General features: G+C 51.4%; 1 protein-coding gene across 1 annotated transcript in view; it reads right to left on the minus strand.

Annotated features, from left to right (window-relative positions):
- Positions 1–365: 365 nt before the first annotated feature.
- The window catches only part of DZIP1L (DAZ interacting zinc finger protein 1-like), a 32,011-nt gene continuing 12,202 nt past the window's right edge, over positions 366–20,174 (minus strand). Inside the window, exons 5-16 of the mRNA XM_008589918.1 lie at positions 17,230–17,358; positions 15,661–15,723; positions 14,110–14,250; positions 11,199–11,229; positions 9,509–9,562; positions 6,481–6,623; positions 5,011–5,203; positions 2,849–3,056; positions 2,219–2,406; positions 1,387–1,775; positions 785–983; positions 366–556 (exon numbers count right to left, since the gene is read on the minus strand). Of these exons, the coding sequence (XP_008588140.1) occupies positions 366–556; positions 785–983; positions 1,387–1,775; positions 2,219–2,406; positions 2,849–3,056; positions 5,011–5,203; positions 6,481–6,623; positions 9,509–9,562; positions 11,199–11,229; positions 14,110–14,250; positions 15,661–15,723; positions 17,230–17,358 (1,929 nt within the window). The remainder of the gene's footprint in view (positions 557–784; positions 984–1,386; positions 1,776–2,218; positions 2,407–2,848; positions 3,057–5,010; positions 5,204–6,480; positions 6,624–9,508; positions 9,563–11,198; positions 11,230–14,109; positions 14,251–15,660; positions 15,724–17,229; positions 17,359–20,174) is intronic.

The following is a 20,174-nucleotide window of genomic DNA, read 5'->3' on the forward strand; positions in this document are numbered from 1 at the left end:
CTGAGAGATCTGGTTCTGGTGGATTCTGAGGACTGGAAGGCTTGGCCAATTCTGCGGACACAAGGAAGTACTGCAGAGTCCACTAAGGATTTTGCAAACCTAGATTTAAATCCCCGAGCCTCTAGTTACTGACGTCAGAAAGACAGAACTCTACGTTCCATATTCTTTAGCTCAGCCTTAGCTAGAAAATGCAACTGAAGCCAGAAGCTGCAGGCCTCAGTTAGCAGTGTCATAAGCACACCTTGAAAGACTGTGAGAGGACGTGGCTGTTTTGAGAAGAACAATGCTCACCTAGTCGTGGTAACCTGTTACATAGAAAACGGTGACTTTGTGAATATGTTCATTCGGTTCCCCTAACATTCAGCTTAAATCTCTATGATGCCCTTTTCACCGACAAGCTGAATTTCTATCTGAGTCTGCTTGCTGAAAAGGGCAGAGTCCTGTCCAGTATGACTGGAAGTGCTGCTGTGGCGCAGAGGCTGGTGTGGCAACATGACACAGCCTGCCACAAAGGTCCACTGCCGCCCTCTGTGCTGCCCCTCGGTCCCCAGCTTAGCTGCATGGAAACCACACTCCCAATTATCCTTTTGCTATGAGAGGTCATGTTTGTTTGACCACGTGTGTTACAGGAAACTGTATTTGTCAAAATGTTCATTGTGGGGAACTATTTGCCCTTCAAGTTGTAACCTAGATTGCCCTGGAGGCTGCGTTCATGGTGACTTTGTGAATATGTTCATTCGGTTGCCCTAACATTCAGCTTAAATCTCTATGATGCCCTTTTCACCGACAAGCTGAATTTCTATCTGACTCTGCTTGCTGAAAAGGGCAGAGTCCTGTCCAGTACGACTGGAAGTGCTGCTGTGGCGCAGAGGCTGGTGTGGCAACATGACACGGCCTGCCACAAAGGTCCACTGCCGCTCTCTGTGCTGCCCCTCGGTCCCCAGCTTAGCTCCATAGAAACCACACTCCCAATTATCCTTTTGCTATGAGAGGTCATGTTTGTTTGACCACGTGTGTTACAGGAAACTGTATTTGTCAAAATGTTCATTGTGGGGAACTATTTGCCCTTCAAGTTGTAACCTAGATTGCCCTGGAGGCTGCGTTCACCACAGAGATAGTCCATTCTGTGGCCACAGGGACCTGGGTCTGGTGCTGATGACCTCAAGCAGCCAGAAGAACTGTGTGGATACTCTTCAAAGTAGGAACAGAGCTCAAGGCCGTTTTTTTCCTTCCTGACAGAAAAAAAGTCTCATTTTGCCATGAAAGTAGTTCTGTGACCTTGAACTAGCCCCAACGCCTCGGAGGCTTAGTTTCTGTGACACCTGTGAGCTGTGTTTACTGTAGCCGTCCCTCATCAGTGCTGTGAGGAGCAACTCAGGGACTCACGCAAAAAAATCCGCCCAGAGCCAAGCACGTGTGAGCCCCCGGGAATGGCGACATGGAGGGAGACCCTTCTCTCTCGCCTCGAGGTGCCATAGAAGAGGGCACTGCTGCTCTATCCACCAGGATGGGCAGGAGGGCGAGAAGCACCTCTAGTGTGTCCCCCCATCCTCCTCTCTCGTACCCACAGAGGTAGCCGAGCAGAGGGGTGGACTGCAGCCTGCCTCGGCCACTCGCCTGAAGGAGGGTCACTGCATGCAAAAGGCAGCGCTGACTCACTGTTTTTCCCTGACCTCTCCCTGCTCCTGTGACTGGGTGTGGAGCCTGGCTGGCATGCTCCCTGCAGCTGCCTGCTGCAGATCCTGCCCACTCAGGATCGCTGTGTCGGCCCAGCCCTGTGCACAAACACAGTCAAGATCTGAATTTGACAGGGATGGAAGGGCCCCCACTCTGGCCTCAAGAGCCGGCTGCTTCCCCAATCCGCCCTATCAGGAAGTGCTCCGGCAGGCCTGCATCCTGTCACCAGTAATAGAGCATGGCCTCGATCTCCACATGTCTGGCCACAGTATTTATTCTCTACCAGTCAGAACCTGGAGGAGAAAAGGGGGGAGTGAGCTCCCCACAACCTCCAACAGGTAAACTATTCAGTGACAAAACACGGGGCAAAAGAAACCTCACTCGAGTCCTAGCTTTCTCCTGAGATCTCTGCTATCCCAGAAAAGCATCTGAGAGAAAGAGACACTGAATCAGAAAGTCCAAAGACAGCTACAGGGTGTGCCCAGGGCCAGGGGAAGTCTGGACTGGAGAAGGGCTACCCCAGTGCTCCCGGCCCACTCACCCGAGGAAGCCAGCCCAGCCGAGTCCTTGCCAGGGGACTGGGAGTCCTCTTCCGAGGTCTTGGTGTCAGACGAGTCCCAGTCATCCTCCGGCCGGGGCACCATCCTAGAAAAAGCTTGCGGGGGCTGCAGGGACACGCCCTGCACAGGGTCTCCCTCTGAGTCCTCTTCAGAACTGAACGGGGGTGTGCTGCCACGTGGAGGAGAAATGAGGGGTGCAGGGGCCAGAAAGAAAACTTTAAAAGCCAAACTTCACCTCCTTGCAAGCTTGTTTTCTCTGCTCCCTCCCTGGGCCCAGAGTCACTCTGGAGTGTAGCAGCTACACCCACTTCTCCCTGAGAAGACACGCAGAGGGTGGTAGCCCTGCTGGCCTGGTACCCAGCCCCTTCTGGTGTGGCCACTTGGGTTGCAGGGAGAGACAGGTAAGGGGAGGGCAGGTAGGTCTTGGCTGGGAGCAAAGGATCCCTCGTCTCTTCCTGAGAGCTCAGGTTGGACCCCACCTGAGGTACCACCTGTTCATGTCTGTCTCTGCCCCCACCTGTCTGCAGAGGCCTAGAGGGAGCCCAGAACAGGGCTGCCTGAGGCCAGGAGCCACCCAGAGGCTCAGTGACAGGCCAGAGTCTGGGGCTTACCTCAGCCCAGGTCCCAGGGAAGCAGGGGTCTTGGAGGGTCCATGCGCTCTGGGGTGTGGAGTAGGGGTGGACCCGAGGGGCAGGCCAGCGCTGTGGCTCCTGTGGCTCTGAAGAGTTGGTGTGGGTGGCTTGAATGGTGATGCCACATGCACAGTTCTGGCTTTTGACTTGGCCTCTTTGGTGACCAGGGTGCTCCGCTGGCTTTTGACTAGAAATAGAAAGGAGTGCTCAAACAGAGCATACCCGTGCTGCGCCCACAAGCAGCAGGCTCAGAAGCAATGGAAAGAGGCTCGAACCCTGGAAATGGACAAGTCACTCTGGCTCAGTGTACGCTAATAACCACAGCAGAATTAATAGTTGCCCCCACTCCAGGTGTCCCACTGTTGCCCAGAGCTGGGACCATAGTTCCATGTTTTCTTCAGAGACCAGGAGAGCAGTCAGGTGTTCCAGGCCGCCAGCAGATCCTAAGAGAGGTCTGGCATGTGTGCAGCTCACCCTTGGCGCAGTCCTAGAGGGGACTAGTCCTAGACCTCCCCAAGGCCACCTACCCTCTTTACCCACCCACACTGCAGCCACAGCAGAGCAGGAAGCCGTGCAGGGAGGCCCAGCTGCCACCAGAGGTCGGGGCAGGACTACATGAGCCAACGAAATCCACTCAACCTCCTCCCAAAGGCAGCCAGGGACAAGGCCAGGACCAAGGCAGGAACTTAAACACAACCTCCTGTCCTCCAAATTGCAACAAGACCCACGGAGGGCGAGAAGGGTCCAGAATCAGAAATTTTTTATGAACAGAGAAGAGGAGCGTGCACCACAGGGAGTCACTGAGTACTGCTGACACGTGAAAGGCAGGTGCACAACCAGGACAGATGTCCTTCTCTCTGAGGACTCGATGCAAGATTCAGAGCTGCCCTTTCCTTACAGATTTTAAGACCAGAAGTTTAAAACTAAGTACGACAGAGTTTCCCACATCATGGACATCATTTTTATTATATTCTCATAAAACTGTCCTGTCATTTACTGTTACTTCTTGAACATGATTATGTAAAGCAACACTTTTAAATAAAAAACACCTGCTTTATACTTGTCCAGGTAATCATTTCCATAAGCTCACAGGATTGCTATGTTAGTACTATTTTTTGGCAATTCACAAAAAGAAAAATAATAGATAAATTTTAAAATGCTTGGCCCAAGTACCAAATAAAATCGTCTCTTGCATTCCCATAGATACGTGGACCACACTCGGCAAAATTTCTTTGTGTGAAGAGCTCAGATTGGGTCTGCCTGGAGAAAAGATATAGAATGGGGACCCTTCCGGCTCCATCTATGGCTGAGGAGACAAAGTGAGAGTGTCGGGCCATCACCCTGTATCCCCAGAGCCTCTAGTTACAGCAGGCCAAAGGATCTGGGAATCTTCTAGAAATGGGAGCTCTTGAACCTAGGGACAAAAATTCCCTTGTCCCAAAATGTCTTTCAGGATGAAGATCTGAGACTCCCGGCCCACATGCTTTCATCCTCCAACAGAACCACAGGCCTTCCCTTGTCGTGACCCCAGAGGCAGGGACAAGTGGCAAAGCTGCAGCTCTGACAGGCCCAGGGACCCAGCCTGGAGCTCTGCGGCTCTGTCCACGTGCAGAACCGGCCCAGCCTCCCGCACCCACCACTGCCTACAGCGCAGCACATCTGAGCTCTGGGAAGTTTGCACTTGGTTGATAGTTGCCTCCACCCGCAGCCCCAGTGCTCCCGGGCCTTGCGCTGTCCCCTGAACTGACAGGCCCCGTGTGCACAGCCAGAAACCCAGCAGGCTGCCACGCTGGAGGGAAGCCCAACCTGTGGTCACAGCAAGTCAGGCAGGGAGGACGAAGCTGCTGAGGGAGGCAGGAGGGTGTCTGAGCAGGGACAGTGCAGGCTGGCCACAGCCCCAGCTCTGGCTCTCCCCCAGCTTCCCTGAGTGACCCTGGCATGTGCCCTTGCCCATCCCCACCCCCGGACTCTGCTTCTCCAACAGAAGACTTGTGACTCAGTCACCAGGGAGGACTCTACCAGCTCGGCCCTTCAGAGCAATGTCCCTAATGGGAGGCAGGGGCTCCACCCTCCTGTGCAAACGAGGCTCGAGAGCAGGACCCTCCCAGGTCACAGCCCTGCACAAACCCTCTCCAGCATACCTGGGGGCTGGCTGGCTGGCTGGGACACCACGGCCCCATTCTCCTGTCTCTCCTTCACTCTCTTGGTGGCTTCCTCAATGAGCTTTTCCCTCAGACTCAGAAATTGGGAAAACCTCCGAGCCTTCTGCTCCCGCTGGATTCTCAGCAGGGACTTCAGGTGTCTGCACGTCTGAATCGAGATTCCCTTTGCATCCTGGAGGAGACACAAGTTCACCTTTGCACACAGAGGCTCCCCTTATCCTCCCTCTAAACCGCTCACACCTGCTGCGGCTGACCTGGGAGTCTGTGATCGGCGCCTGGTGCTTTTCTTGGGGGAGCGAGGTGAGGGCAGGAAACGAGGATCAGAATGAGAGGAGCAGCAGCTTCACACATGGCTGAAAGCGGGATGGCGCAGGGTCTGGGAGCCCCATCAAAATGTGCAGAGCAGGATAACGCAGGGGGCTGCATCGCAACTCCACGCACATCACAGCATGAGGGACTTGGACGGGACATGCTTTTCCACCACCCAACTGAACCTAGCAGCAGAGACCACGGCTTGCTCCTTCTGTACCCCCAGCACTATCATCACGTCAGACACATTGCTCATGGCTAAGAGTGTTCGAGAAACCAAACTGCAGTAAACAAAAGCCAGGTAACCCTCCAACTCCTATGGGGAGGTGCTGGGGCTTCTGACATCCATGCAGAGCCCATGAGAGGGTCTCAGAAGGCACATGAATCCGAGTTGAGGATTCATTCGAGGTTAGAAAGAAATGTTCTAATCAAGTCTGAGCATAGGGCCAAATAGACATTAAGCAGAGGTTGAAACCAAAGATTCCTCAGCACGCTTCCTAAGTTAAACCCAGGTGTCTATCTTGCCCGAACTTACTCTACACAGACAGTATTTACAACGACATGAAGCTCGGCTACCTGAATAACAAGGTGTGTTTTTATTTAATAATATCTTTCATTGGTGCCTCTAATGATAACGCCCGTGCACTGGTTAAGCACAAGCCTGGAGGAACAATGGCGTTCAGACACTAGCTGGTGCCAGACAAAGCTTTCAGGACCTGCCCCACCCACAACACCCTGCAGAGTGGGCATGGCCACGTGGGCCACAGATGCTGGATGTAGACATGGACATTTGGCCAAGGGGACCCGTCCATAGGCCACATGGAGCCAATTCAATTCCCTCTGTCAGAAAACGTCATTAGAGGGGGCCGGCCCAGTGGCGCACTCGGTTGAGTGCGGCGCTTGGGAGCGCAGTGGCGCTCCCGCAGAGGGTTCGGATCCCATATAGAGACCGGTCCACTCACTGGTTGAGCGCGGTGCGGGCGCAACACCGAGGGTCCCCACAGCTCCCAGGATCTTTTCCTATTACCTAGCTCATGGCCTGCATGTGAAGGGTTTGTGACCCAGTCTGTACAACGGGCATGAGGGGTCTGTGAGCCCTAGCTGGACACCTTGTGTCTAAATTGTGGCTCTGGCACTCACCTTCTTTATCCCCATGCTTTCCAGTTTCTCTTCCAGGGTGTCCTCCAGGACTGGCCTGAACTGCTTCAACAGGGCGGGCAGGGTGGGATTTCGCCTCAGAGTGGCCAGCACCTCCCACAGCTCATCTCGGGAGTCCACCAGCTCTGCAGCACAACACAATAGCCCAGCTCAGCCCATGCCCATGAGACCTCCTTTCCCAGAGCCCCCCACACCCAATGCGCCCTCACCCCTCCAGGGATCCTGGTCTCCGACCTGTGAGCTCAGGACCACAGGCCCCTCCTGAGTGTCCATCACAAGCTGGAGTGATTCTGCTCCGGGGACCACTACCTCAGACCCTCCACCCACCTTCAGGATTCTCACCCCCTGCCGGTCTGGACCTCTAAGATCTGGCCTCAGTCAGTGCTGCCATGGGTTAACTCGGGGCTTTTGGGCTTACACTTGAGCCCTGACAGCACTGTGTTCCCTGGGGTGTTATTGTGACCCCAGAGTCCAGACCTTCCCTCTGCCAGCCCCAGCCCCCACCTGACATCTTCACCCCATTGCCGTGCCAGGTCTGTTCTGGTCCAGGGGATAATGTGATGGACAAGACAGATCCCCGCTCTCTTCGTTTGCTCTGTCCATCTGGAGGGCTCCCTCTAATGCTAGTACACGTCAGAATCACCTGGGCACGGGTTAAAGTGCACACTCCCTGGCCCCACCCTCCACAAAGTCTGATTCCACAGGTCTGGGGAAGGGCCCTGGAGTCTGCATTTCAACAGGCCCAGATGATTCTCATGAAGATGAGCCACAGACCACACTTGAAGAAAGACTGATCCAGAGGGTAAGAAAACAAGCAAGTAAAACAACAGTGTCAGCTGCTATAAAGCGGCAGGCCAGGGCTGAGGGGAGGCCTCCCACAAGTGCTCTTCAGGTCCAGCCCCAGTGGTCAGAGCTGGACCGAGCCCTTTCATTCATTCAATAGACGTTTACTGAGCAACTCGTATGAGGGAGAACGAGCCAGTGCTGGATGCCGGGGACGCAGGAGAAACACACCTCTCTTCCCCCAAGGACAGAGTGGAACGTGGTGAACCTCGACCTGGCTGCATGGTGGAGCCACCTGGGGCCCATCCTGGGATAGTGACATCACAGTCTCTCAGAGTGGGCCCCAGGGCTTGAAAGTTATTTTTAAATATCCCTAGGCATTCTAATAGTGAAGCCTGAGAACCAGTTATTCTAGAGCAATGATCCTCACGTGTGAGCCACAGCATCAGCATCACCTGGTAACTTGTGAAAAATGCAGATTCTCAGCTCCTCTTCCAAACCTACTGAATCAAACTCTGCAGGTGGGGCCCAGCGATTGTGCTGTTACAAGCCTCCCCCACCCTAGCAGGAGAGACTATGGCTTGCTTCTTTTGTGCCCCAAGCACTATCACTATGACAGCACATTGTTCATGGCTAAGAGTGTTTGAGAAACTAAACTGCAGTAAACTAAAGCCAGGTACCCCTCCAAGACCTATGGGTAGTTGCTTGGGCTTCAGACATCCACCCAGAGCCTGCCTCGGGTTATTCTGCTCTATAAGGTTTGCACTGGGGCATGATCCTCAACCTTGGCTGCACCCTGGAGTCTCCTGGGGAGTGCTAAATGCTACCAATGCCTGGAACCCACCTCTCAGCACAGTGTGACAAGCAAGTGCGACCTTGTTGGGAAAAATAGGAAAATGTCAGGGCCCCTAGAATGTTTAGAACCTTGCTGAGCATTTGCTGTAACACCTTCAGGTGTTCCTTGTTACTACTTAATGTAAGTTGTGTATGGGCACCCAGGTGTCCAGGGTTATGGACTTAAGTATAAAAGACTAACAGCTCTGATCCAGTGTGTCTCACAACTCTCAGAAAAGCCACTAGGATAGTTGCTCCTAGATCTGAATAAAACCCATCCATTTTTCTATACCTACGGCTCCCAGAGTCTTTTTATCTATTACCTAGCTCACAGACCTGCATGTGGAGGGTTTGTAACCCAATCTGTGCAACAGACTCAAGGGGTCTGTAAGCCCTAGATTCATGGACCTCCAGTACCACAGCAGGGACTCAAGGACTCTGTGTCTGCTGATTGAGGATTTGACTCATCCATCCCACCTGAGGACCTTCTGTTACTCCATAGATACCTTCCCGCAAAGGGATGTGTCATTCTAATGTTTACAGCTCTATCCCAAAGTTAAATGCACTTGGGAGAGAGGTGGGTAGTAAAGGGCGGGGTAAATAAGTCATGGGTCATCTCTGCAACAGAAGATTGCACAGACCTGAAAAAGAACGAAGCAGTTCTCCATGAAGGGATAAGAAACGATTTCCCTAGTAAAATGTTAAGAACATAAATACTACAGAACAATGGGTGTAGCGTGTACCCATTTGGGAAAGAGAAAAGAGGGGGTGCACATATGTGCTTGTATTTACACCCAGTGTCTCTGGCAGGGTTCATGGGAAACATTGACAGTGGCACCTCTGGAGAGGAAACTGGATAGCTGGGCGGAGGGACACCTGATTCTCACTCTTCACACTTTTACACTATTTCACTGTGTTCGTTTCTTTTTTGCAAAGTGCATAGATTACTATCTCAAAAATAAGAAAAATATTACTGTCTGCAGCAACTCCCAGAGCAGAAGAAAACAGCAAAGTCCCTATTCAAGCCAACACTCCAAGACCTCTTCCACTGCTCTTGACAGTACCAGGGGAGACGCAGTGGGGCGGCCCGTGAATCACACGCTGCTCCAAATTCTGGCTCCGCTACCTGCCAGCTCTGTGACTCTGGGCAAGTTACTGACCCTCTCTGAGCCTGGGTCTCCCATCACTGACCCAGGAGATCACATGTTAGTACCTGCGTGTAACATCCCCGGCACATGCAAGGTGCTTAAGAAATATTTATTTCGTGTCCTGTGTTCCCTCCACCCCAGCTTCAGGTATCCGGATACAGTTAAGTAGAGACGAACTAAGCAACTAAGCAGGCAGCAGATCTGTGTCCTGCACTGGACACCCAGGAGAGAAAATAAGGCCCCACCTTCCTCAGGAGAGTCCTCCTCTGTGTCCGCAGCCTTCGGTGCCTCATGGATCCCTGAACACAGGAGGAACAGTTAGTGGCTACGGTGCCCTGGACTCCATCCCTGACTTAGACAAAAGTGCAGGACCCCAGATGAGTACCGGCCAGAAAGAACAAGCCCTCCAGTCAGTTCATCTCTATAAGAGAGACACAGGATGGAGCAGTGGTCACAGCCATGGACACTGCAGGCAGAAAGATCAGAGTTCACATTCCAGCCCTGCCCCTCACCAGCTGTGCATGAGATGGCAAGTCCAGGAATCTCTCCAAGCCTCAGTTTCCTCATCTAGAAAATGAGGATAATAATGCCAACCCCCATTCAATAGTGGGGACAGTGTCATGAGACACTGAACCTGAAGAGCTTGGTGAAGCACATGGCACACAGCTGCTATTATGTACCGTTCCAGCTCCAGCTTGCAGGAAGTTCAGGGCCACAGAAACAGTGCCCCTCTGAATTGGCTGCAAGCCTGGGAAAGAAATATCTAGCCCCAAGGCACGGGATGGGAGGAGAGGTGGACTTCAGACACACACTGGTACACCAGGGTGCCCAAGAGGAGGCGAGCACATATGCCAAACAGGCCACATTCACATGGGTTTGGTCTCAACTTGCTACACACTGGGAACAAGGAAAAGGTCACCAGCAACCCTGAGGCCTTACCACAGGCATGGTGAATTAGAAAGAGCCTCCTCGGGAACCCTGTCCCATCAATCATCACCCCCAAGCTCCTCACGCCTCCCCACCGCCTCCATCCCCTTACAGAGAAGAGCAAGCCAGCAAGAAACCTGCACCTGTATGAAAAGCCTTCGGCACAAATGCCGGCTGCAGCCCCATCTGTCCCAGAAACTCTCTCCCTCACCCAGCTGGGGGCTGCTGTCACCAATCCTGCACCTATAAATGGAGGGGGGGTGGAGGGGAGGAGAGAGAAAAGCCCAAGACAACAGCACAGACTATTACAAACCAGCTCATGCAGACTTACCCTCCACCTTCCTGAGGGCCAAGGTCTGGATCTGCCGTCATGAGACACTGAACCTGAAGAGCTTGGTGAAGCACATGGCACACAGCTGCCATTATGTACCGTTCCAGCTCCAGCTTGCAGGAAGTTCAGGGCCACAGAAACAGTGCCCCTCTGAACTGGCTGCAAGCCTGGGAAAGAAATATCTAGCCCCAAGGCACGGGATGGGAGGAGAGGTGGACTTCAGACACACACTGGTACACCAGGGTGCCCAAGAGGAGGCGAGCACATATGCCAAACAGGCCACATTCACATGGGTTTGGTCTCAACTTGCTACACACTGGGAACAAGATAAAGGTCACCAGCAACCCTGAGGCCTTACCACAGGCATGGTGAATTAGAAAGAGCCTCCTCGGGAACCCTGTCCCATCAATCATCACCCCCAAGCTCCTCACGCCTCCCCACCGCCTCCATCCCCTTACAGAGAAGAGCAAGCCAGCAAGAAACCTGCACCTGTATGAAAAGCCTTCGGCACAAATGCCGGCTGCAGCCCCATCTGTCCCAGAAACTCTCTCCCTCACCCAGCTGGGGGCTGCTGTCACCAATCCTGCACCTATAAATGGAGGGGGGGTGGAGGGGAGGAGAGAGAAAAGCCCAAGACAACAGCACAGACTATTACAAACCAGCTCATGCAGACTTACCCTCCACCTTCCTGAGGGCCAAGGTCTGGATCTGCAAAGAGGTGGAACAGAGCAGGTTACAGCCAGCAGGGAGCACTGCACGGACTCTGCTCTGAACGGTGGGTCTGCCTATCTTTAAGGAAAATGAAATAGTCAGGCTCCCTCAGCTGATTCCCTCGAGTCTTGGCAAGCATGACCTAGCCTGTTTGATGTAAATATGTTAACTGTGCATGTGTGCCCAGGTGTCCCTTTGCTATTGTCTGATGTAGATTTGTATACCTGTGTGTGTGCACTTAAGTGTCCCTTGGTTATCTGATTGACCCAGGCGTTCCCTGGTTAATTGACTTAATATAAAGGACAAACAGCTCTGAACCTCAGAATACCTGGGATGCTCCCAGAAGGCCACCAGGAAGGGCCCCTGGGACACTTCTGGGGGTGCCCTTGGGATACCAGTAGGGCTGGCAGTAGGGCTGTTGCTGGCTACTGCTGGCTGAGGAGACTTGGGGCTGAGCTCATGTCCAAGTAAAGCACATCAAACTTGCCAACGGCTCCCAGGATCTTTCCAATTACCTAGCTTGCAACCTGCATGTGGAGGGTCTGTGCCCCAGCCTGCATGTGGGGGAGTCTATGCCCCAGCCTGCACGTGAGGGGTCTGTGACCCAGTCACCACAATGGTTTTAAAGAGTCTGTGACCCAGCCCGACACGAGCCTAGTAAAGAAGGGACAGCCAATGTTCCAGGCCACCCACTGGGAAACAGAAAAAGTTCAGATGTCCACCCCAGCCCCCCAACAAATCTGCCATGGTCTATATGTAAGAGGGGAAGGCGACAAGCTCAAACAGCAGCCATCAGGATGGCAGCTGCTCCATTTTCCTGCCATGGGGAGGCAAGAATGTCCCCTCTTCAAAGACGGATTGTGGTATGAGGATGGGAGTGCCATGGAAGTCGGGTGGGACTGGCACATGGTCAGTACTACTGGTACAATTAATGGAAAACAGACAGGGCAAGGTAGAGGCTCCCCTCCCACCACGTCGGCACCTGAGCCATGTGCCCCCTGGGAGGAAGGAGGCCAGAGACGACCCCTGCCAGGAGGCACGATGTGGACATTCACTGAACTGTCTGCTCAAGCCCCTTGTCCACGTGCCTCTTCCTTCCTCCTTTCCCATGGAGGCAGCCACACGCGACCTCACCCCACAGCCACAGCCAACTCTCCGGGCTTGCGTGGAGAGGGCTGCACTGCTAATGAGTGAAGTCTAGAGCCCTTGGCAGCTGACTGTTCTGGGCTTTCTTGGTTTGTTTATTTGTTTTGCCTCGGGGGACAGATAAGCAGCAGAAGCTGATCTTCAGAGTAAAAGAGCAAAATGAAGCAGATACAGAGAAAGGAACAGAGACACACAGAAGAGGGAAACTCCTGGCCACATTCACGTCTCTCGTTCCAGTTCATTCTCAGATTCGGCTGCTCCCCTGCCGTGAGCTCTGTGCGATGCCCTGTCTGTCCCGCTGACAAATTCTTCCGTGAAGCCTGAGCTGTTGTTTGTGACCCGCGGTGTCACATGCTGGTGCACAGCTCATCCCACATCCACGCCCAACTGTGTCCTCCTTTGCCTACCTCTGCTCCGGAGACTGTGAAACTAGTCATCGCTTTCCCAGCCTTCCTGCACTTGTGGGTGTCCACGTGACAGACGTTTGACTGATAATATATCAGCAAACGTCTCAGGAAGGGGCCTTTTCATTTACTTCCTCCATCAGACATGGTTGTGATGGTCGGGGCTGGGGCAACCATCTTGCAACCATGAGAATTAACATAAGCTACACACTAAATGCAGAAAGAGGAAGAACAGAGTCTGGATTCCCAATGGGTACCTTTGCTGCTAACCACGGCCAGCAACTATCACCTCTTGGTGTTACAACAAAAGTAAACTCTTCTTCGTGTGTCTTAGTACTTCTAGCCAGTGAGTTTCTAACCGAAACCTTTGTAGATAAGAGTTCTGGGTAACATCAGGAGGGGACCTCCAGATGGGACGTGAGTGGCCACAGTGGTGAAGATCTGAGAGTTTGGGGAGCAACAGTGAAAAGGAAAGCAGCAGGAGAGGGGACAGTATGCCACCTGGGTGAAGTGTGGCTGGGAGCAGAAAAGCACGAGGACTGCAGGGACGGGAAGGGTGAACTAGACCGTGACTGTGGGAGCTCAGCCAGGGAAGCTGTGCAGAGAAAGTCCACGAGGTGGTGGCCTCAGAACCATGGCAAGAACCAGAGGCCACAGGAGGGCACAGAGGAGAAGATAGAGCTTTTCCAGAAACCTGGGGCTCAGGAGGGGGAGCTGAGCCTGGGCTGGGCAGACAATGATCGGCAGTAGGGGAGGAGTCACAGGGCCAGATTTAGGAGTGTGATAAACTGCTCATTGCTCTGGTTCCTCTGAAACCTCAGCAGGGAGAAGGTGCTGGGTAGGCAGCCATGGCTGAGAGCACAGTGGAAAGACACAGCTCTGCACCCGCCTGTCTGGCTGGGGCTGGGTCTCACCCCTGCCACTTCCAGAGTGCCCCGTGCAGACTCACGCCAGGAACCTGGCTTCTCCAGCCTGTGTCATCCTTTGTCAAATGAAGACAGGGAGAAGGTGATGCCTACCTTCAAGGGGACTAGTGAGGCTTAGAAGAGGAAGGAACAAACTATCAACCAGGCGCCAGGCATTTCTACGGGCTCTGGTGTTGGCACAAACCCTCTGCCGGCAGCCGCTGAGCAGGACGGCGCATCTGCAGCCCGGAGGCCAGCAGCTGCCTCTCACCACTCTGTGCCCCTCGTGCCCGAGGACCCTTCTGCCCTTCCCTTCAGGAGTCTAATGAGACTAGCACCGATGAGCCCAGAAGAGTCCAAGGAGCTCCTTGCCTGAACAGGCCTGGGGGCACCAGGGCCTGGCTGGATGGAGACAGACCTACCCTCTCCTCCTGGGAGGCGATGAGCCCGGTTTGTTCCTGCTGCTGGGTGTGGAGGGCGCTGATCTGGTGGTGGACCTGGGCAGCTGCCTTCCTCTCATCCTGAGACAGGGAGGCCTGGACCCTCTTGTTCTCCTCCTGCGGCTGGTGGGCATAGAACGGTCGGTCAGAAAACTGTCTGCAGGGAACCCTGAGTGCCTGCTGTCTGCAGGGCCTGTACCTATAGGCCAATACTGGTCAAAGGTTTCCCTTGAAGCAGGGTAGAGGATTTCTAGACCTGGGCAGGGGACTTTCTAACAAGACTACCCACCTTCCAGTTTGGGGATGTTTTCGAGCTGTGCCAGAAGAGAAGTCAGAATGGAATGCAGGCCCCAAGACCAGGGCAAAAAGGGCTCTCTGTCAGGTGTGACTACCCACGGGAGGGACATTAAGTGAGGCCACTGACAAATCATCAAATGAATGTTTTAGGCAAAAACAAGAGGTAAACACAAATGTGTAACATGCTGCCTCTGGTGTCAGAGCAAAGAGATTATTAATATTTGCATAAAGAAACTCCAGAAGAATATACAAGAAACCAATCAAAGTCATCACCTGCAGGGTTGAGTGCTGAGGACAGGTAGACGGGGATGGGTGGAAGTGAAACTTTACTCAGTATACCTTAATTTATTTCTTCTGCTTTTGGAATGAATTTGAACTATTTGAACTAACGAGTTTGAGTAATGTTTAAATGTTGCAAATAAAGTAAAGCCATGACACGGGGACGATTGTGCATCCCTGTACCGAAGTGGGGAGTGTCCACCAGGGGCCGGGCTCCGGCCTCAGCACTCTCACCTTCTGAGCTGCAGGCCGGGCCTGGGGCCCCTGTTACCCAGCCTGCTTCCCACCTTGCCTTCTCCTCAGGGACATTGCTACAGAAGCTGTTTTCTCTGCCCTGGGCCTGCTGCCCTGTTCACTGGTCTCAGTCTGAGTCCTTCCAATTCAACTCCCCTGAACTATCCTCGTGGTCCACAGCCACCTGGCTCTCTCCTGGAGTGGGGGGATTTCAAAGAGGAGCCCACACACAAAATGACCAGGGCATTCATGTGAGGCTGACAGAACAAAAGGGCCTGAAGGGGTCACCAGTGAAGAAAAGCTGTGTTGAGCTCAGCTGAGAAGGCCTGAAGGCCCTGCCCCTGGCCAGGGAAGTCGCTCGCCTTGCAGCTGACCCCTTCAGAGTTAAAATCTGAGACCACAGACAGAGTCAATAGCAGCAACAAAATATGTGCCAACCAGTTCCAGGCGGGGGGTTGCTGAATTATGCGAGGAGGTCACAGGAAACCAGGCTCCGCCAGGCCACCCGACAAGAGCTGCCTCCCTCATCTCAGCCGCATGCTCTTCCTGCAGGTTCTTCACTTTCCTCTCGCACTGCATTTTCTGAAAAACAGTCAAGGGTCCGCAGACAGAGTCAATAGCAGCAACAAAATATGTGCCAACCAGTTCCAGGCGGGGGGTTGCTGAATTATGCGAGGAGGTCACAGGAAACCAGGCTCCGCCAGGCCACCCGACAAGAGCTGCCTCCCTCATCTCAGCCGCATGCTCTTCCTGCAGGTTCTTCACTTTCCTCTCGCACTGCATTTTCTGAAAAACAGTCAAAGCTCACCAAATGGGCCTCTAGATGTTAAAAATATATAATAACACTACAGGAATTAAAAAGTACCTGCTCATGATTAGGCAGACAGAGTAGTGGAACAGAATTTAAAAAACAGATAAAGATGGGGGGAAAAGGAAACTAGGGGAGGAGGAGGGGATTAATTAGTATTTTTTTTTTTCTGACCAGTAAGGGGATCACGACCCTCGGCACGGTGTGGTCCGCACCACGTTCAATCCAGTGAGCTCACTAGCCACCCCTATGTAGGATCCGAACCCGCGGCCTCAGTGCTACCAGCGCCCCACTCCCCCAAGTGAGCCATGGGGCCAGCCCAGAAGGAGGGGATTATTGACTAATGGTGTTTAAGCGAGTGGCTAGCTGTTTAGAAAAAGATATGAACTTGGATCCTTATATATATCTTAAACCAAAATAAATTCTAGCTTGGTCAAAGAATTGAACATAAAATATAAGGCCATAAAATTACTAAAAGAAAACACAGGAATATTTTCTTTTTAAATCTCAGAGTAGGGATGGCCATAAAGAAAATATTGATAATTTGGCCGTTTTTTGACCACGTGAACATTATTCATTTCTGTATGACCAAACCATGATTAATTGAAGGACTGATAAAAAAAACTGGGAAAAATCGCCACAACTAGAGCAACAAGTGGGTTAATTTCTATACATTATAACACTCACAAGTTGTTATGGAAAATCATCAATAATAGAAAAATAGTCAAAGAATGTGAACAGAGTTCACAGGAAAAGAATGGCTTTTTAGAATGGGAAACTTGTGAGATATCAGTGGAAACTCTTTACTGTGGCTTTTAGTTAGACTTTAAGCTCTTTCTCCACAACATTGGAGAAGAGAAACAGGAGCAGAACAGATTGAGTGACGGTGCCAGCTGCCCTTCCTTGCCATGGAATTGTCACTGATACAGACCATCTTACAACTGGACTGCACTGAGATTCATCCAGTGGTGGCCAGAGCCACCTCCCACCGGCCCATGGAAGCAGACTGCACAAGTCTCCCCGACTCCATTCAGTGACCTCACATGTCAGCCATGGTGGGAGCATTTACACCAGGGAAAATGGCAAATGCTACAAATCAAAGCTTTTTTAGTTCCAGAGAGATGATTGCTAACCATTTACCATCGCACCACTGGATCCATCCCAAATATCTTCAAATCCGGGAGACTGTCACACTAAGAGTTATTTTCAACTGGATTAGAATTGAAATGGGGGCAAAGGTGTCCAATAAGAGACACGGCACTATGTATTTTGAAAAGCATCCCAGGCAAATCTGACATTCTACATGTATCACCTGCCTCACCTGAGAACACCATGCCTTCATGGATTGGCAGAAGCTCTGAAAATATAGAACTCTGAGGTCTTTCAACTTCCCTAAATCCATAGAGCAAAAATGAGAGAACGTATTGGAAGACAACCTGGCTCTTGGCTTGCTCTCGGAAGGAAGGCACGGAGCGTCAGCTCACCTGAATTTCCATCTTCCGTCTCAGGGCTTGCAGCTCCTGTGTCTGCCTGAGTCTCTCCTCAGACTCCTCATCCCGCAGTGATCCGAGGTTGGACTCCATTACACTGCGGGACTGCAGAGCCTGCAGTTTCTGAAATGACCAGGCCATAGTTTTATTTAGATGAAGATCTAATCATGATGGTGTCTTACATACTTTGAATAGTGTCAGAAGGACACACTCTACCCCAACCAAGAACCCCCAACTGGTCCTCACTAGATACCTGCACACCTGCAAGTCAGCATTCCCCTTCACTCACGTTCTCCTAGGCTCAGCCGTGGCACAGGAAAGCAAGTTCCCACGAAAGAACAGAATTCAAGAGTATGATTTCAGTGTCACTGGAATTCTTCTGTACTTAAAACCCCAAGCTCGCATAACTGCTGCCCCATTTCTGCCTCAGTCTGTCATAACTGAAGAGAACCAGACTCTTAGAGCCTATGGGAGGGTCTCCTGCACCCCAAACCACTCCCTGAGGACTCCTGCCCTTCCCCCAGAAAAAATTCTGGCTGTCACCAGGAAGGGCTGGTTTTGCACAGCTTAGAGTCATGTCTTCAATACCTGATGATTCCTGAGCTAGCAAAGGCACTGAAAATTGCACAAAGAGAGGATACCTTCCCGTTCAACTATGGTTGTTTTTTTTAAGCATATCACTATCACAGTAACAAAAGCAACAAATCACCATCTCTATTACTCTATATAACTCGTAAGCCCTATTTAAGCATTAAGGAACTGCACACCCCTGAGTTCAACTTGGTATCATTCTTGCTAACTCTTTTCAACTACTGCTTAAGCAATATTGGGTTGAAATGTTAATCATTCCTAAACTCCTTGAACATTTTCATAGAGTCAAATGCTTGATCAGATGTATGCACAGCTCTGGATTTCTGATGGGTCACTTTGGTTTCCACACTGCCATTTATGACACACCATACAGCCTGCTTTCTGGGCACCACAATCCTTCATGGTATCCTCCTTTCAGTGAGAGGCTCCTTTGGCTGCTCAATTTACCCCATATCTAATCTAAAGTTCTCTATTTGGTCCAGGTAACTTAACCAAAGTAAGCTGTCAGATTTTCATATTAGAGAAAAGGTTTTGAGGAGAAATATTTCCAAAATATATTTAGCTCTCATTGGCCCTCCTAACATCAAGGAGAATCCTTTCTTGTGTTTTGAAAATGGACTATCTTACAGTGTTTTTCACGATCATTCTAAACGGAATCTTACCTGTATCCCCCTCCCTCCAGAATTAAAAAAAAATTAATTAGCAAAATAATTACCCAACTACACTGAGAATTTTGTATACAGTTTGGTTCCTGTACTTTTACAAAAGTAAAATAAAATGTTGAGGAGACAGGAGTGAAACAAACAACACCAAAACACAACATTAGCAATCCTTTAAGAAGGAAAAAAATGGATAGGATATTCCAGTTTAGGATAATGAGATCCAAGTTAAAAGGAAAACCATGGATGGTAAGGATTTTGTCCTCATTAACAAAAACTCAGAATTTTCTAACCACAAGTAACCTTTTGACCCTTGATGAAGTGTTTCTGAACAACTGCAAATTCAAATCGATACCTATTTATCAGTGTCTACTCCACTAGCACCGTGTCAGGGAAGTGTGGGAATCAGGCGACGTTCAGATGAGCTCGGACATGATGCGTGTGGAGCTGGGTGTCAGTAGCATGAGGGCCATACGGTGAACCAGCATCTTTTCTTCCACGGGTCTTTTTTTACCCTATTGGGGTGAATTTAGGCTGGGAGGGCCCAGGTCATTTTAGATACTGCCTGTCCCCACCCCCCTGCCTCACACAGCTCTCAGTTGAGCCCACCACCTTCCATGCTTGGCTTCCCACCTCAGACTGAGATGATGGACCACCCAAGACTCCAGGCGTAGCCTATAACAATTCCCTTTTGCAAAAGCTGCCAAGGTGTTTCTTTAGGCAAAATGTGGAGTGATTGTGAGAAATACTATTAGACAGTTCATTTTCAAATACAAGATTCTGACTTCTGATCAAAATGACTGAATAGATGGTCCCCAGCAACACTCTCCACAATCAACCAATTTACAAGTATTAAAAAGCAATGAACTGCCAAGCTGGGGCCACCAGAGCTCAGGGAAAGAGTAAGAGAGACCTATAGAGTTCATGAAGGCAGCACAAGTCATGATGAGAGAAAGAAAGGACCGCTCCAATGGTTTCGAACCCAGGCTGCTTCAAGGCTGCCCTGGTGAGCACACGGAGTAGGAGCTGGCAAAAGATGCAGCTGTGCCCTTCATATGAGTTTGCTTGGAGGCAGCAGGGGAGAAGAGGGTCTTCCTGGCCCCTAGAACAGCAAGACCACTAACAGGGTTCCCGCGGACCCACATAGGAGCAAGGGGCCACATACAACTGAAAAAAGGAACCACTCAGAGGCCAGTGAGTCATCACAAGGGACCAGCAGCATGGCCCGTCACATAGGAAGTGTTTGGAGTTTAGGAGGTGGTGGAGACAGGCCCACGGGGAGAACACTGGGGCACAGCATGGACAGCTGATCTGCCCCCCAATCAGCGTAGGACCACTCAGTGGAGACTGGTCAGGAATATTGAACTGCAGGGGGTGCCGTTTGCTGGAAAGTCTCAGGCCCAGACCAGAGTTTCCACACAACCCAGGTGTACCAGACCTTACAAGACCTGGAAGTGCTTACAAGTCAACAATTAAACCTGAGCTGCACAAAAAGCCTGCCCCAGAGAATCGGCAGCAAAGCAGCAACTTATCTCAGCCACAGGGCTCAAGTGTTTGTTCCCACAGGAAGTTTCCGCATTTTAGAAGTAACCAAAGATCAACAAATTAGTTACAGTGCAGAGTTTACATGGTAGGAATAGTGAATAATCCAACACAGAACTGAAAGAAAAAACAAAAAACCCACAGATC

Source organism: Galeopterus variegatus, unplaced genomic scaffold, assembly GCF_000696425.1.
Source record: "Galeopterus variegatus unplaced genomic scaffold, G_variegatus-3.0.2 Scaffold5755, whole genome shotgun sequence".
Lineage (NCBI taxonomy): Eukaryota > Metazoa > Chordata > Mammalia > Dermoptera > Cynocephalidae > Galeopterus > Galeopterus variegatus.